A 14,650-nucleotide genomic window follows, 5' to 3' on the forward strand; every position below is an offset into this window, starting at 1 on the left:
CCTATGCAAAACGTATCCATTGTCCTCCAATTAACCACGTCGACTCCGGCGGAATTAATTTTTGACTTTACCTCCCGTTCCTCCCGGTGTCGATCATGCGGCGAACCGTGTAATCCGTCTCGTGCAAACGATCGGGGTCTGCCGCTCGAATGCAAGTGCAAATACCCCCCTTGGGACGAAGGTGCGTGGCCGGGTATAAAGTGCACCCGCACATGGTCGTCCACTGGCTGGCTTCCCAGTGGTCCCGCGACGCCATCAGTTTTTCTCCTCGAGTTACAGACACGCCGCGAGCTTAATAAAGCAACCGGACACCAACGGGGCTCGGCAATAAACCCGCGGCTCCTTTTTTTTTTTCGTGCACTCGAGGACCATCGAACCGAGTCGATCGTTTCTCTAGCCCACGAGCCGCGTCTGATCAATTATCCACGTCCACGGTCGGTTCTACAGCAACGGCGAACTATATCGAGGTGCTCAGCTCGCGTATAATCTTTCCACGCAAATTGACACACGTACCTAGCGAATGTTATTGAACGAACGATGACAGAGAACGCCTTGGTGGTATCTGGTTCGGTCGAGAAACGAATTCGAGCAACGGTGAAGTGCCATTGGAGAAGTTGTACGTGGATGAATTTGATAATAAAGAACGTGGGACCTTGCAGGTTACTATGAGTTTGACGCATCGTTGACGATAGAAGGGAATTATTATAGGGTATACCTATTCTCTATTGAGTTGGTTACTTGATCCTTGCAAGTCTTGAGCGTCAATACTCGTTCACGGAAAGATGAGATCATCGCGCAATGATCAGATTGTCTGTCGAGTTATTTTGATACAGTACCTAGTAACCTTGATTCTTGCAAGCAGATGTGTAACATAATACACTCGAGAGCCATGCCTGAACTTTAGAAAATATACAGAGCAGTTTATGCCTCGTGAAATATTATCAAAACAATTGATACGCGATGGCTACACCGTTCGCCGAGTCCATTGAATCCGAGTTGGATCTGGCATTGCTGGCGTGGAAAAGAAATTTCATACTGTGCAATATCATTCTACCACCCATGATCAATCGGGAAACAAAATTGTAGGCTGGTATCCAAAGACGAGTGCGGGGTAGAGAGTTTTTGGATCAGCACGGGGCATTAATTTAGCATCTGCGAAGACGGTCAAAGAGAAAGTTATTCGTTTCGGAAATAAATAACGGAGAGATTAAATCAGCCGACCCTACAGAGGGGTCCCAAGGGGTCACCCAATTCCAGGACCAGTGGGCTCGTTCCCCGCTGAACTACAAAGGGGGATCGCGAAATCTTGTTTTCCATGTTCGGAGAAAACTCCGCCACGTGTCGGCGTATATAGTTCGTGCCCTTTGTCCGACGGTCACAATGGGTTCCCTTACGAAGCTCTTCCAATCCGAACAGAATGAACCGAATTTCGGGGATGGTTCTTCCTCGATCGACTGTCCGAAGAAATATTTATCGAGGGTGAGCTCGTGACAAGATAAATAACAGCGACAAGAAACTGCTGTCGGCCATTTATTTATACGGAATATGTAAATGCATTCGTTGGAACCTTGAAATTCATAAGAAACATTAGCGTCGCGATTCCCGCCAATCATCTAATGGCGGGAAATTCCAATAATTTTGAACGACGTGTCTGCAACACACATCGAAAGGAACGAACTAAGAGCTAATTCATGCTTGAAAGGAAGCCATCACCGTTTGCCAGAAACTCGCCGAACGATTCTCTGGAACAATACCAACGATTTCAGACCACGGAAACTCGCACGAAGCCAAAGAATGGGGGATGCAAAGGGCTGTGCAACGATAGAAAGAGAAACAAAAAGAACATTCCCTTCGTTTTCGATGTTGCAAACCGCAGAGAACGTTCGGCTACTTCCGCGAAACCATCGACGGAGGGTGCAAGGCAGGCAAGGGTGGCCCCGGTAATTGAAATTTCTTTCGGGGAAACCCCTCCTGACAGCCACCCTTGGCCCGACCATCCCTCCCAGCCCCACCAAAGCGATTCCACTCGCTTTTCGCGGACGTTGCACCGTCGCCCACGCTTTCAGCTTGGGTGCACGTTTCTCTAATACCGATCGGCTGCATGAAAGCATGGGGGGGTTGAGAGGACGAGAGGGTGCAAACGTTTACGTAGCGGGGGTGGAGGACCACGTAATTCGATACGCGATATTACGCGCGGCAATTCGAACGGGAGAGATTTTATTTAATATCGAGATATCGATGACCTGTGCAACGATTTGTCAATTGGAGAAAGGGTTGTTTGGTTCAAATCGAAAATTTGAATAATATACTAATTCTATGAGATATTGATATCCTGATCCGTTGAGAAACGTGACCTTGAGAAGATGCGAATAAGAAATCGATGCTAACGAAGGGAATGTTAAAAATGTACGAGATGAAAATTGGTAGAGTTAATGGAAGTTGAAAGTTCGTCGAATCGAATCTCGAAACTCAAAAGGAGGAATCGATATGCGGCAACGAGGGAAATCCCTCCGGAAGTCTACCAACGGAGACGATGCGCCGACACTGGCTATGTAACTGACCTTTCGCGATATCGATTAATCGCTGGTTATGTAACCAACGCGTTCTAACTGATGAGTAACAATTGTTTTTCGAGTTTATGACTCCGTTGAACAAAAAAAGTTACGAGCTTTTGGAGCAACTCTATTTGTCGGTTCTGTTTTTTTATTTTTTTTTGCGGTACACGTGTACAAGGGCAATTCCAGACACAAAAGGACAGAAGGAGGAAGCAGGTTGTGATTTACGAAAAGCAATAATCGACTTTACGACTGGCAATGATTACTGCCTAGAATAGTCGAGGAAGATTGCCCGCGCTAGAAACGACCCTCCGATATGGAAATAAGGCTATATTCGGGTTAAGAGAAGCCCGTCGAAGCGGTTTCGGTTCTCGCCATGAGATTTACTGCACCGCGTACAACTCGCACGCAATTCTAACACGAGTGTAAATTGTTCCCAAATGATTTATTCGTCACCTGCCTGTGGAAGTGTATTATTTTATTGTAGGCAACATGTATGTACATTGCCAGAACGAAAAATATGGTCCCAGGTGAAAGAAATGGAACAACATCGATAAAGGAAAGCGCTTTATAAATGTTTCTATGCTATCATATACCCTGTTATGCCCTTGTAATATGTGTTGTACATTGAATAAAATATAGGATAGGTCCTCGATGTTTCCTCACGTTCGTGTCACGTGACTGTTTATCGTGTATAACACACTGTCCAGCATTAGAGTTTCAGTGACATTAATTCTTAACACACTTCACTCTGCATAGGGAATTATTTTCTGCGCTGGGAAATTTCGTCTATATAGAGACAGCACTTACCCTGAAGATAATAGGCTGGCTTTAACCTAACCAGCCCCGGCACTTGTATAACACCCTGTCGCGTTGTGTTGTACAACTGTAACGCTGCCAAGAGGTCTATACCTCCTCCAGGATCGCTCCCCGTCCTGGATCTCGTGCCCAGGACACTAGTGGTTTCCTCTGTAACGCCAACAGTGGCCACCGCCGTCTCTTCCTCTTCCTTGTTTGTCGTGCCAGACACTGAAAAACAAAACCAAAACCGCTCGTTAACACGTTTTACAAGTGTACGCGAACACCAATTACAGGAACACAATTGGTTCTTAACCCAGTTGCGGCCAGTCGAGAATCTCGAGTGCCCCAACTGTGGACGCTTTTCGATAGTGTATTTATCTCAAGGTCACCTTCAATTTATGAACGTCCTTACAATTTATTTTGCCTGTCGTTTAGAGCCGCGGAGACGGAATTAATGAGCCGTAACATCATGACCTTTGAACGCCCTTGAGTACAACAATTTATGACAACGGAACGTATCGTTCCAAAGGGATACATCAACGATCCGAACGCTTCGCCTAATAGTTTCGTCACCCGGTATATATAACTGTATTTATAATAAATCACCCAAGGTGTTTTACCTGTATTTTCCATCGAACATTTTGCACATAAATCGTGCCATTCCAGAGACGGGAAAAGCATTTGGATAGTAATTTTGAATAACAAATGAACTTCTCAATGGATTAAACATTGCAAAAAGATCGTTATAATGTTGGAATAACAATTTACTGTTTTACACACTGTATTGAGTAAAAGGTGTTCATTGATTACGTAGTGTCCCCTCTCAAGTTGTCACAGACTCGAGACCGAATTGAGACAATCTAAGAGATCGAAAAGCAAGACGAGCGGAGGACGTTGATTCATCAATTTAATTCTGCCCGGGAGTGCTTCTTGCGGTCAGAGATACAGCCGTATCGTTTATGTTTATAAAAAATAACCCTGTACAGTTGATGTTAACGGAGTTTCGTGCCAAAACGCGACAATTCTCGTTCCTCCCAAGCTGTCGCATTCCATCGAACGAGCCAAGTTCGAGTAACGGGAGCCTCTACTCGAAGAGCAATAAAGTTCAATGGCGATATTTCCACTCTCTCCCGTGAAAAAATGCTAAGAGGAGTTCAAGGGGCATCCATCATCGACGCGCGGCTATCGTCGAGAGAACAGCGAAGGCAGAAGAGATCTGTACGGAAGAAGCGCGATAAGGAGAGAAGGGACAAGCAAGGTAGTCCTCTCGAAACGCGGTAGTATCGATCGACTCTTCACAGTCGACGGTCGTTATCGGCCTTTCCGCGCTTTTCCTCGTTTCCGTGAAGCCTTCAACCCCTTCCTCGACCCTTCTCCACCCCTAACCACCCTCCCGTAAACACCACTCCGCTTTATCGGATCGGTCCCTCCTGTATATGAAAAATCCATTTCGCCTCTGTCGCGTCGAGATCACGTAACAACGATTGAACCACCTCTTCCTCCGCCACGTGGAAAAAAGCTTTGCTTCGTTTCTTTTTCTTTTGCACCCTCTTTGCGCCCCTCCTCCCTCCTCGTCAACCTGCCAATATCCTTTTGTCCGATCGCCAATGGGCTATCGCGACCAAACGACAGCAGTTGACCGCGCTAATAAAAATGTTCACCGTGTCCTCTGCGATCCATCCAGCGACGGAATCGAGTCGTGAAATGGAAAAATATCGTTCGCTTTTTATTGATATTCGTCGCACAACGAAACCATTCCCCCGTAAATGTACAAATGATGGTTAATTGTCTGAAACACATGGATTTAGAAGCTACGATTACCTGTACAGTCCATCGAAAGAAGAAAAGAAACGTTCAAAAATTTCTGCTCAAATGATTCTGAATTATGTGAAGGCTTAATTGTCCATTAACCATTGCTTGTTAACTTGTTTCTCGCTCACGCTGGTATTAACGGTACCATTTTCGTTCCGCGGAGGTAGGGGTCTAGCAAAACGTGAACAACACTGCCTCTAAAACGGTCCACGGAGAATCTTTTTAATTGCGTAACGAGCAAGGGAAAAGAGAAATCACGGAAAGTCCGTGTCTCCTTTCAGCTGCGGGAACAATCAAGGATTCTGCGACTAGGACTCCGTGGACATTAATCGGGGCAAATCGTCCGGTAAATTAATGGCATTGCAACGGTTGCATTCACGGCTAAAAGCGGTACGTTGTGCCAAACGCATGCCTGCTGCGTCTTCGATCCATTGGCGTAGACTTTTTGTTACCTCTCGTACTCATCGCCATTCATTCCGAAACGTTTCTATCACGGACAAACTAGTGTCTGTCAAACCTTTCGCAAACGAAAGTTATCTAAAATTACCACAGTTAATTACTCCTCTCGATTTTAGCTTAATTCTCTTTAGTAATTTTCGTTGGAAATCACTGACGTCTTGTGCGACGTCACCTTAGCCATTCCAGGGTTAATTAGACTCCCGACGTGTCGCTTTCCAGTCATATCGGTTCGCAGACAGACCTCGCCCCAGCCGTGAATTTGACATTGTACTCGGTTATCTGGAGTCTTACGTTACGCATAAGGAGACTAAACTGACACACGAAACTTCACAAATGTCACGCGAATTCTCGAGAATATTGAATTTGACAGTCCAGTCGCATCGGTCCGAGGACGCAATTTAAGATTATAAACCAAATAGTTTGGATTTCAAATATTCGAGGGTTTGAATTTAGATCGATCGAGAAAACAGCGAACGGGGAAAAAATGAAAGATTCGCGTAGCAAGGGGTGTTAAACGGTCGGGTGGAGCGCCAAAAGAGTTTCCACGAGTGGCGAAAGTGGCACATGTCTCATCGATTCGCCATCCCCGCGGCCGAAGGGTTAACGAACCGGCGCGAATTTCCAAAAGGCGGCGCCTATGCTCGTCTTAAGAGCGGCCGCGCGCGGAACGCACACACTCGCGCCGCGGACCGCGGGAGACACTTTCCTCCGTCCGAAAACGCGCGCTGGTGTGTGTGCGCGCGCGGCCCGACGTCGGACGAAACAGGATGGAATGGAACGGTGGCAGACTGCCGGGCGTCGCGACGCCCGCTATCGAACCGTACGCGGCATTATCGTTTCGAGTTCGAGAGACGGACAGAGGGTGGAGCGAGGGTGCACATGGAGCTTCTAACGCGAAAGGGTACCTGGAAATCCAAGTGGGACAGTGGTATCCTCTCGATGAGATCGGAAGAGTTGTTATTGTGGACGTCGTGCTCGATTGAAATAGGGTAAAGAGGGGATGGACGTCCCCCTAACCCTTTCGAGCGTTGGGGCAATTTATCACCCCATACGTGTTTGCGAATATATTCGAAATCTGAATTATTGGCGGATCTAGAGCTCAAACGGGGGTTGACAAAATATTGGAGAATCCCACACCTAAAAAGGCTGCTCAAGAGGGGGGCCCAATCCTCCGCCTATTTCTAGGTCTTGATACATATTTCTGCACGTAGTAGAGAATTTTGTAAAAGATAAATTGTTACTTATTCAATCAGAACCTGAATTGGCTGCTGTCGTCTATAATTCATATTTCGATTATGTCAACATACTCTGTTAAAATCTTGGATCGTTTAATCAAGGAACAAAGCTATTCGCTATTCCAGTAATGAATTGGTGGATTTAATTGCACGAAGCTGAACGGGGGCCAGAATTGGGAATTATATTGCAACGGGATGATCAGCGGGAGGTACGCGCAGCCCTCTAATGAAAACATTCCTCACGCGAGGATGATGACCTCTCGCTCGCGTTCTCGCGCACGAACTCCACATTTATCATTCATATTGCGCCCCACGGAACAAGTAATCCGCGGCCGTAACTCTCATTAACGTTATCGAAATTGAAACAGTTGTTCGTACACATTGTAAATCAGTTGTTGCTGCTTAATCTGCTACAAACTTTCGGTACCCTTTCGTCACGTGTATTGTTATCGATATAAGATAACATAACCTATTCCACTTATCGTGTTATCTACAATATACAACACAATTTCGTCTATGTTACAAACACACTGATTTTCAGGGATCAATAGTTTGGTAATAATTATAAAATGACTACTTCATCCTTTTAGACTCTTGGTTAGCGAAGACACGCGTGTCTAATAGATTCTGGTGCTCGAAAAAATGTTAAAATTGAAATGAAAATAGCGTCCCATTCTCGAGATGATCCCCCAAAAGCCACAGATCCTCGAGGATAAATTCTTAGTGCAGTCTCGCATGAGAAACCTATTTCCAAAGGGGCGAGGGAAACCGAGCACGCAACGCGCCGCATTTTTCATTCACCGCGACAAAGAAAAGCGTCGACGAATGCCAGGGACTGCTCGAATCGATAGCACGTCGACGGTCAACCGGCGTGTCCACCTAGGAGACCCGTCCTCGTGGTGCACGACTCCATCGATCGTTGCTGGAGCGCGTTCCACGAGTCCGTGGGGGTCGCAGCCCGCGAAACGACCGATCATTTTCGTTAGATACGCACGTAAACGAACGCTTCGATCGTAGGTTCACGACTTCCTGGAAAGACCTGACCCTTCCGGGACTACGCCACCTTTCAGCTCTCATGCATCACGCGACAGACGGTGGTAATTTTCGCCATTAGTCGAGTGATTGGGTTTTCGTGAACGGGGCGCTCGATTTTCATCCATAGCAAACAGTTGGAGCCGGAGAGAACCGAATTACAGTAGTATTATTTTATTACTCGTTCGCATAGGTAAACTTTCGACGTTGTTTTGTTTATCGTAGTCGGTAGTAAGAATTGAGGTTATAGTTAATGCATTATTTGAAAGTTCGGATGGACACGAAACTTCCTGGAACAAGCAGTTAAACGTAACTCGTCCAATTGTACCCAGATATCGATTCGCTTATTCAGCACGCAATTTTGCAGAAGCCTGTCAGTTTTATCAGACACGATAATTGCTCGAAAATTTAGAGGAATATTAATGAACGAAACACGCGTGGTAACAAACGATCGGGTGTCTGATTCGTATCGTTTTATTAGTGTCACGAATGTTTCGCTGCTTTCCAAACTCTTACGACAATTCATTGACTACTTTTCCATTATATCAGTGGCTCGTTCAATATCTTCGATCGAGTTCTAATTACTATTTCTATTATAACAAATTATTTACTCGGACGATTCATGAAATACTTCTTACTGACACACTGACTTAATCGTGTACTCACTCTTGGCCGCCCTGTTCCGCGCGCCCAGGCTCCCAGATTTCTCCTGATAAATCGAACCGATCGCTGGCAGGAGCAACCAGCAAAACGTAATCCTGATCAGTATCACGAACGGGATCGACATAACAAACAATGTTCCCTCGACAAACTCCGACCAACCACTATCGACACCCGGTTTTCACGATTCGACTGACCACGCGCGCCGACAAACACTCACGATCGGGTTTCCACGCGCGATCACACGAGTGGCGTGACCGATCGCGCCGAATTTCGCGCGATCATTGAAATTTTTCCCCGGGAGGACACACGAGAACTGGCCACCCGATATCTGTCGTCGATGGAATTCCGCCGTGCCGACAAAATACAGCTTCCTCGTGCGATGTGCTTTCGTTCGATCATCGCTTTGCGAGGGTCAAGGTCGCCACATTTACCTCCGTCGCACGGTAACTTTCGATTACTTCTATCTGGACGCTGGATTATTCCCCTGGCCGACACTTTTCGCACGAACCACGTGTGTTCGACTCGCCCGTCGAGTCGGGACGAAGTCAATTGGCCGCTCAAGGCCACCGCCTACCTCCACCACGCCGCCTGGCTGCCCCCTCCACTCTGCGGTTCTCGCGAAGCTCTTAATAGGAATTATACGCCGTGACGCAAACGAAATTCGACTATTGCAACTATTTGAACGCCTGTTTCACATCCCGACTACTAAAATTGATACTTCATGAAGTTCGTTCTGTTATTTATCTAACCTGAACGAACAGGAGTGGCCGTCGAGATTGTATCGAATATAAATTATATCGTCAATTATCTATCTTTCGCCGAGAAAATCGTGTTTCCCTCGATCGATCGTCCGGTATACAAAAGCGGCGTGATTGAGGAAAGGATTACCCTTAAGGCGGCTCCGTGTGGCCTTTTTCAGGCTGCAAAGGCGATTAAACAGGGGCGTTCTCGTTAGGCGCGGCCTTGTCGTTGCCTTTGCAGGCCATTTCGAACGTTTCGTGCAAAAGTTTAACGAAACGTTCCGTAATCGAACTATTTTCTTTGCGTCTGATCCTTCTGACGATCCAATTTTGTTCGGTGCCCGCCTTCAAGCGACAAAATCGGTCGTCATTGATAAAATTAGATTAACGTTGCTATCGCTAGGAATAACAAAAATTCCATTTTCAATTTGCCAAGATCGGCGAAGCATTGCACGATGGGCAACTATAAGAAGTATCAGCATGCAAAGTTTGAAGTTCGTATTTATCACGGTTCAGGAGATAGAGCACCCCAATGCCGCTCCACGCGAGGGTAGCTTTGAAGGTGTGTCGTAGTTCATGCGAGACACATTCTGATCCCTGGTTGGTCCTCGAATACAGTCAATAAATAACACTTAATACGGGCTGTAAATTGTCGGTATAATGACGCATGAAACACGAGCATACAGCCACTGTTTCATAGGGCTGTCAAGGATTTCGATTCACCATAACACATTGGTTTTCTCAACTTTTACAATTTTAAATATTGTAACTTTTGAGGTTGGGAATCACGCCCACCTCCCCTCCCTAGAATCTTGTCTAAGATCAAACGATCGTTAAATATCTCAAGATAGTTTTGCAATTAACTCGTCATCCTCTTCGTGTTCTAACCTCCCATATCTGCCTGTCGTCAGTGCCGAATACATAAAGGAAACGAAAAAGGTAGGAAAAGCGTTCTCAGGGTTCGAAACACGAGATAACCGAGACCTACGTCGTCGATAAGAATCTTGATCAAAGATCTCGAACGATAAAGCTGGCGAGGGTCCGAGATAAGAGAAACAGGAAGGCTCCGGAGCTTGTGTATAGGTTAGGTGAGCCTTCCCGCGGCTCAGACAACGCCGCGTTAACCTGACGCGTCAATATTTGGCGATAGTCGGGCTTGTGCGCACGTTTGCCCGAAGAGATTAGGCTATTTTCCACGCGGCACACACTTCGGTCAGGTGCTGCACCCGACGAAGGTCTCACGGATATTTAAATCCACCTTGTGCTATTCTTAATGGAGGTGTTGCTCGATCGGCCAGTGCCGAGGGAATCCAGCGTCGTTCCTTCAGCGTTGGGATCCATGGCATTTCGAGTCTCGAATCTCGTCCATCGTTCGACGCAAGTTCGATGGACGGGACAATCCAAATAAGAGTGGAAGATGAATGGGATTGTAGGAACGAGACGATCTATTAGCGTGGCAGGTTGCTGGGATGAGGTTTATCGATGATATAAAAGATAAATGTATTTGAAAGTAGCTATAGCTAACATTCTACGCTCGTGCAGGGTACTGTTTGATGAACTCTCACTGAACTATTCAGCTCTGACTCTGAATCATTCAGCAGCTCCATTGTAGGATCGTTCCACGTGTATATTTGCAATCAAAACACTCAGAATTAACTCTCAAATCGTCTCAAACCGTTCCACACTTGTCACACCACGTGTACAGGTCACAGAAGACCATATGCACTTGACAAACGTACATAGACAGCGTACTCCTTCAGAATCAGTTCTCAAACTAGCTCAAACTAGTTCAAACGGAACCAAACATCGTAATTTGTATCTAGTACGTACATCCACGCAACATAAAGAAATATTATCGAAACCTATAGAGTTATTGGGTAGCGAAGAAAAAACGTGAAAGAATCCGGATGAATTAATTCACCGGGACAAGGACGCCCGACATCGTGTGTCAAAGTTGAAGTTTTATAACGCAATCCACTTTGGCGTCGCGTGCCGGGATTCCGTTACAGAGCAACATACAGACCGTGTCTGAGAAATTTACATTTAAGTTTCATATTCCTATTTCAAGTTCTGATTAGATCCTCGCGAACAAAGCCTCGAACACAATTTCGTCTTATTTAGGCACGCAGAATCATCGTCCGAAAGACTGTTCGCTGATAGTAAAAATAAGAACAGTTGAGGTAAAGGTTTAAGAGAAATTGTGGTCCGTGCAGTCGACTGGTGATTTCCCACGCTTGCCAGAGAAGCACGCGTTAGCCCACGCGGTCATTCGAACCGAACTTAACCTCCAAATTTGTCGGAACAATGCGTCGATTCATCCCAACGGTCGTTCGGGCTGTTTCGCGACTTCTCACGGTGAATATAGATCAAAGGTTGCAAGGGATCAGAAACTGTCGTATTGTACCGTTAATAGTACAGAACGTACCGAGAAGGGGCGGTGTTTTCTCAGCCGGAACGCGCGCAGAAACCTTTCATTTTGGGAAAGACGTCCGAAAGTCTGCGCACGTATCTCCCTCTGTCCTATCCTCGTAAAACGGCGTCGTTCACGCGGGCCGCGCGAACGCCTCAAAAATAGTCGGTTGGCTCGTAAAGTCTTTTGTTGCCCGTGAAACGCATTCTCTTCGTCTCCGACACGTCTCTTCGTTTCTTTTCTGTCTGTCGGCTTGCATCCTCCACCGTTTCGACGCCTGGCATCGGCGCCTCGATACCTCGCGAAACGGACGATCGACTTTGACCTTTTCACCGACGATCATCCGATCGTCCACCCATTGTTTGTTTCGGGACACCTCTACATCTGCTTTTTTTAACTTTCATCTTCCCCGAACTTCTGCATTAGACCACGATATCAGTCGAATTGCACCGATCTTGATCAGACCTAACGCTTATCAGCACTTCGTTGCCATGTTGGTACTCGGTTCGTAGAGTATTATTTTTATTATAAAATTGATGTTAAACGAGGTAGAACGCTGTTATTGAAATCCAACTTTTACCATCGTCACTGTGAATTGAAAAGCTCGTTTATTCCGTTGCAAGGGGGAAAAAACGTCCCAGAAAATATTGAATCAATGTATCGCTAGTTCCGGTCCGTCAAGATCAGACGAATCCCATGCATCGGTGATCCATAATTCGCGTCAGGTGCACACGTCGTTGTAATTGGCTCGCGCTAGTTACCAGGATTTCCTCTGTCACTAGCACGGTAACGATATCGTAAATTTGAACGTGTCACGGGCAACGAACGCTCTGTTTTGTATCCGTAATCTCTCCCTGATTCCCTCGTTTCCGCCGAATTGCTCGCGGGTTCTTCCTCGCTTCTGTCGTTGGTAGTTTCTAACCTCAACCTAATTGGCTGTCGATAATTTACGAGCAACGTTTAACGGCCAATCGATAAGACTTCCGAAATTCCTGTTAAAAAGTTAGGAGAATATGAGAAAAATATTTTGACGGCCCTAAAATCATTTTACCGGGTGCTTGAAATGACGATCGATCAGTTCCCTTCGACCTTCCAACGAATATTGCATGAAACACGCGATGAGTGTCTGCTATAATAATTTACTACTCAGGTACTGTAATTACACTTCTGGTAAAACACAAATAAAATGCGTGAGTCTGTAGATGTGAGTAGTAAGTAACACTTATTGAAAGAAAGCCGAAAATATTGGCCCAGTAAGAAGGTCGTAACACGGTCGGGTATTTGAAGTAACGAAGGTTATCGTCTTTATTAATAGTTCGTTAGTGGGATTAAGGAAACAGCGCTGCTGAAACGCAAAAATAGTACCGATCGTTCCGGAAACGTTAAAATAGATTTATCGATCAGCGAACAAATATTTTCGAACCTATAAACGCTACACTATCATCGCGAATTAACTGAACCTTTCAGATAGGTTCGAGTGCAAAATGTAAAGAAAAAACAGTATAAATAGTTATAAATAAAATAGTATAAATTTAAAAAGTTGATATAATCATGAAAATTTTCAACATTGTCGAATTAGTTTCGTTCTTTTTTTAAATTTAAAAAGTTGATATAATCATGAAAATTTTCAACATTGTCGAATTTGTTTCGTTCTTTTTTTAAATTGTAGATCTCGACGAGTGGAAAGAAAAAGATTGATGCGTCGTTGGTCTACGATTAACGGTTCAGCTGAAATTAATTACACAAAAATATAGGATTTTATTAGGTCATCGCCAAATGTATTGGCCGTTCAAGGTCACCAAGGGAATGGATCCTAATGTAACGTCCAATTGTTCTGCTGTATCGCTAGGACGTATCTGTAGGCTTCTGACTAATTTATGACGAAGTTTTCGTATTAAAAATGATGTTTACGACATGGTAAAAATGACGTTATTTACGATAGCGCTTACGTGTTCGCAAATGCAGTTGATTTAACGAAGAAAAATTGTACACGAAAAAGTAGAATCGTTGGGAAGTTACGAGCATTTCCGTTGCAGCTAGGATCACCATGTTCCTGCGCGTTTATGCCCGACGGAAAACGCGTGATTGCGCGCGGCGCCGGGGCGTCGAGACGCTCAGCGACCGATTCCAGTTGCCGTAATCCATTCGCCTGTCCGCGGATTCGACGCACTCCAATTATACTTCTGTCGATGAAATGCGAACGAGCGACCAAAATATGACTGTCCTAACGACATCGGCGAACTTTGACGGTTGTCGAAGTAATTTTCAAATAAATATGTCGCGCGGAACGACCCTTCTGGAAAAATTGTACAGGGTGGGGCTCGTAAAGCGTTACGATCGAATATGGTCCGAGATACCGATGACATCTAAAAACGTTATTAAGCGAAGTCGAAGCTTTTATTCGTTTCTCAAAGTGTAATCCCCTGACAATGTTTTCCATCGTCAAAAACCAGTGAGATGTTTAAGCTGAGCCAAGTTTAAGACACTAAACCAGTTTATTCTGTGGTAAAACTGCCATAATATTTTTTTGGAAATTGATTAACCCCTTCCCGTACTTTAACGAGTCTGACTCGTGACAAAGATTTTGGTCCAAACATATATCATCACGATCATGATTGAGTTTTAGCTGAATGGTACGGGAAGGGGTTAACCCTGTACAGTGAGCTCTACAATTGTCTTTTCTCTAACTGATCGCAATATACGTGCGTAATTTTGCACGTTGGAACGTATTACGTAAGAAAACAGACAAAATACAGTCCCTTGGGGTAGATTAATTTCCTTCTACCAATAAACTCAGACGTAAACGTGGAGCCGACAGGCAGAGGGGCGCTGAAGAACATCTCAGAAACAAGAGAACAAATAGGCAGAGACACGGATGAAATTACCCGCCGACGATAGACGCGTCGCGAGGAAACTTGGAAATTACGGTTGAAAAGAAGAAAG

The 14,650-nt window shown here is 45.3% G+C and overlaps 1 protein-coding gene across 2 annotated transcripts in view; it reads right to left on the reverse strand.

Annotated features, from left to right (window-relative positions):
• Window positions 1-14,650, reverse strand: part of LOC122396186 (protein kinase C-binding protein NELL1-like) — a 68,785-nt gene that overhangs the window by 16,305 nt on the left and 37,830 nt on the right. For both annotated transcript variants that reach the window (XM_043394365.1, XM_043394364.1), the window contains exon 2: window positions 3,366-3,584. In XM_043394365.1, the coding sequence (XP_043250300.1) occupies window positions 3,366-3,584 (219 nt within the window). The remainder of the gene's footprint in view (window positions 1-3,365; window positions 3,585-14,650) is intronic.

Source organism: Colletes gigas, unplaced genomic scaffold, assembly GCF_013123115.1.
Source record: "Colletes gigas isolate AHSC1104 unplaced genomic scaffold, ASM1312311v1 Colletes_gigas_Sc00007, whole genome shotgun sequence".
NCBI classification, from domain to species: Eukaryota; Metazoa; Arthropoda; class Insecta; order Hymenoptera; family Colletidae; genus Colletes; species Colletes gigas.